Consider the following 2,500-nt stretch of genomic DNA (forward strand, 5'->3'; position numbering starts at 1 on the left):
GTGGTGTTTTGTCTGACAAGAGGATTGATTTTACGATCGAAAGGAAAAGTGTACATGACAGCAGTCAAGCCAAGAGTGCCATACGGAACCGAAGCGTGTCATATGAAAACTCACAAGGAAAACTTAGTGATACGGCGATGGAAATGCTAAGTTGGATGTGCAGAACGACAGATGGGATAGAATATAAAACGAATGGATTAGAGAGACGATGAAAGGTATAAGAAAAAAAAATGGACATGTGATGGATAGGAGGATAGAGAAAGAAAGTCATGGAAGTGGACGAAGACGAGGAAGACCTTCGAAAACGTAGCTGAGTGGAGTAAGAGAAGACCGAGTTTCTGAAGAGGCACAGGTGGAGAAATGTCATCGAAAATACTAATCCCATACAAAAGTGGGTAAATGGTAAATGCAAACAAGAGGAAAAGTGTTTCTCGATCTACTGAGTCCAAATAACAAAATTTCTGTTTCAGAGTAGATATCTTGAATAAAATCTTACTGGAAATTTCAGTTAGAGTCTCGCATATTTTTTACTCTTATAGAGACAATGTTCTCGTCTTTAATGAAAACAATTTGATCTTTGCCTATAGTTTTATTATGTAATCGTTAATTATTCTCAGTTTTACTTGGCCTCTTTAATATCTCTCTCACATGCTGCCTGTGTCTCTCAAAGTCTCAAGAATTAAACGTCTTATCCTTGTGTAGAATTTTACTCCATCTTTGTCCTATAGTGACTTTCTTCAGCTTTGGTAAACACCTCTTTTGTGATCGTACTGTACCTCCTCCAAAGTTCCATCTCCTCAGCTGTAGCTCCACGGGAGAAATCAATTATTTTGTTTTATTAATGCATAATTACTTTACGTCAATGGAAGACTGTGTTCTGAATCTTTTATGTCACCTTTATCTCATGTGCATATTAAGTCAAGCAAAGCCGGCCTGCCCCAACCCTGATGTATTGTCGTGTTCTGGTGAGGGCAAAGCTCAGCTGAGATCTGTAGTACCTTTTGCAGTAGGACTCAGGCTGCGCAGTCGATTGTGCTATCAAAATCCACAGTTTGAAGAATTTCTTTGAATTTCCCCTCGCTCCACTCCTTTCTTTGTCTCCAAATGTTCTGGTCTTTGAGCTCGGTTTAATGAAAGTGGATTTACTTTAATTGATTCACTTAATGTCTCCTATATGCATTTCATTCTCAAGTGGCCTCTCTATATTTATTTTGTCTACACTGTTAGTGCTTGTCCATATGTGGGTGTGTATGTGTGTTCTTGTGTGTACATGAGCTTGTATTTTGATTAGCCAATTAGAAATAACCTTTCATAAGAATATCCTACTTTCATCCAACTTGCAATATACAGAGCAGTTACCAAATACATGGACAACTCAACACAAGCTTACAAAAAATGAATAATATCTGTTCTTTCCAGGTTATACTACGGGTCTTTCCTGGACTGGGAATCAAGACACGCTCCGCTGATTAAAGCAAACAAAGAGGAATTATAAAAAAAAGAAAAGAAAAGAAGAAAAAAAAAACGTTTTTTACATGACATTTTAAAAAAATAGTTTAATAAGTGATAATGTGTTAAAGATATATCAACTTGTTCCTTGTCTCTAGTGTATATAATGACTTTTGTACTTTAATATTTGATGATAAAGTATTTTTAGGAAAAAATATATGCTATCCATCTCATGCTGATTTCTTTTATTTCTCTTCCATATACTATACATGGAAGGAAAACAGGATAATGAGATACGATCGTAAAATACAAATCTCCAAGTTTTTATTAACACGTGGCAAATAGGAGATAAATATACCCCAACAGCATTATGGACTAAAGACGAATATCATTAACCAAGATCTTATCTCACGGTTTGTTGCATAAAGGCCCTACCACACTAGTGCTTTTCCCATCAGTTTTTTTTGCATTTCCGTATGAACTTTCCGCGTGAAATCGACCTGACCCTATCACGCTGGCAAAATACTACTACTAATAATAATAATGATAATAATAATAATAACAATAAAAACACGAATGCACGTGTAAACAAACATGACGTCATCCGAGTGAGGTCCCTGAAATCATACGAGCGTTTTGGTACATATAAAATTATTATAATTATGTAAAGGAGAATACTATAGTGTATATAAAAATAATCTAAAATAATAATGTATGATTACATGAACTTCTTTTTATTTCAGTTATCAACTAAAAATACATATATGACTATAGATCAAGATGGAAATTCGTCAGACAAATGGCCGCGACTGTCTTCGTCTGGGAAACTCTCCGCGTGCACACGATACATGCGGAAAACTAGTGTGAGAGGGTCTTTAGGTAACTTACTGAACTGACACGTTTTTAGCATATGCCACCCAATACCATTCTCTCTCTCTCTCTCTCTCTCTCTCTCTCTCTCTCTCTCTCTCTCTCTCTCTCTCTCTCTCTCTCTCTCTCTCTCTCTCTCTCTCTCTCTCACTTTCTCTCTTTCTCACACCGACTCACCGTT

General features: G+C 36.4%; 1 protein-coding gene across 1 annotated transcript in view; it reads left to right on the forward strand.

Moving 5' to 3' along the window:
* The window catches only part of LOC125024897, a 16,408-nt gene that overhangs the window by 4,856 nt on the left and 9,052 nt on the right, over positions 1-2,500 (forward strand). Inside the window, exons 6-8 of the mRNA XM_047612660.1 lie at positions 919-1,050; positions 1,228-1,240; positions 2,193-2,328. Of these exons, the coding sequence (XP_047468616.1) occupies positions 919-1,050; positions 1,228-1,240; positions 2,193-2,328 (281 nt within the window). The remainder of the gene's footprint in view (positions 1-918; positions 1,051-1,227; positions 1,241-2,192; positions 2,329-2,500) is intronic.

Source organism: Penaeus chinensis, chromosome 4 (genome assembly GCF_019202785.1).
Source record: "Penaeus chinensis breed Huanghai No. 1 chromosome 4, ASM1920278v2, whole genome shotgun sequence".
NCBI lineage: Eukaryota > Metazoa > Arthropoda > Malacostraca > Decapoda > Penaeidae > Penaeus > Penaeus chinensis.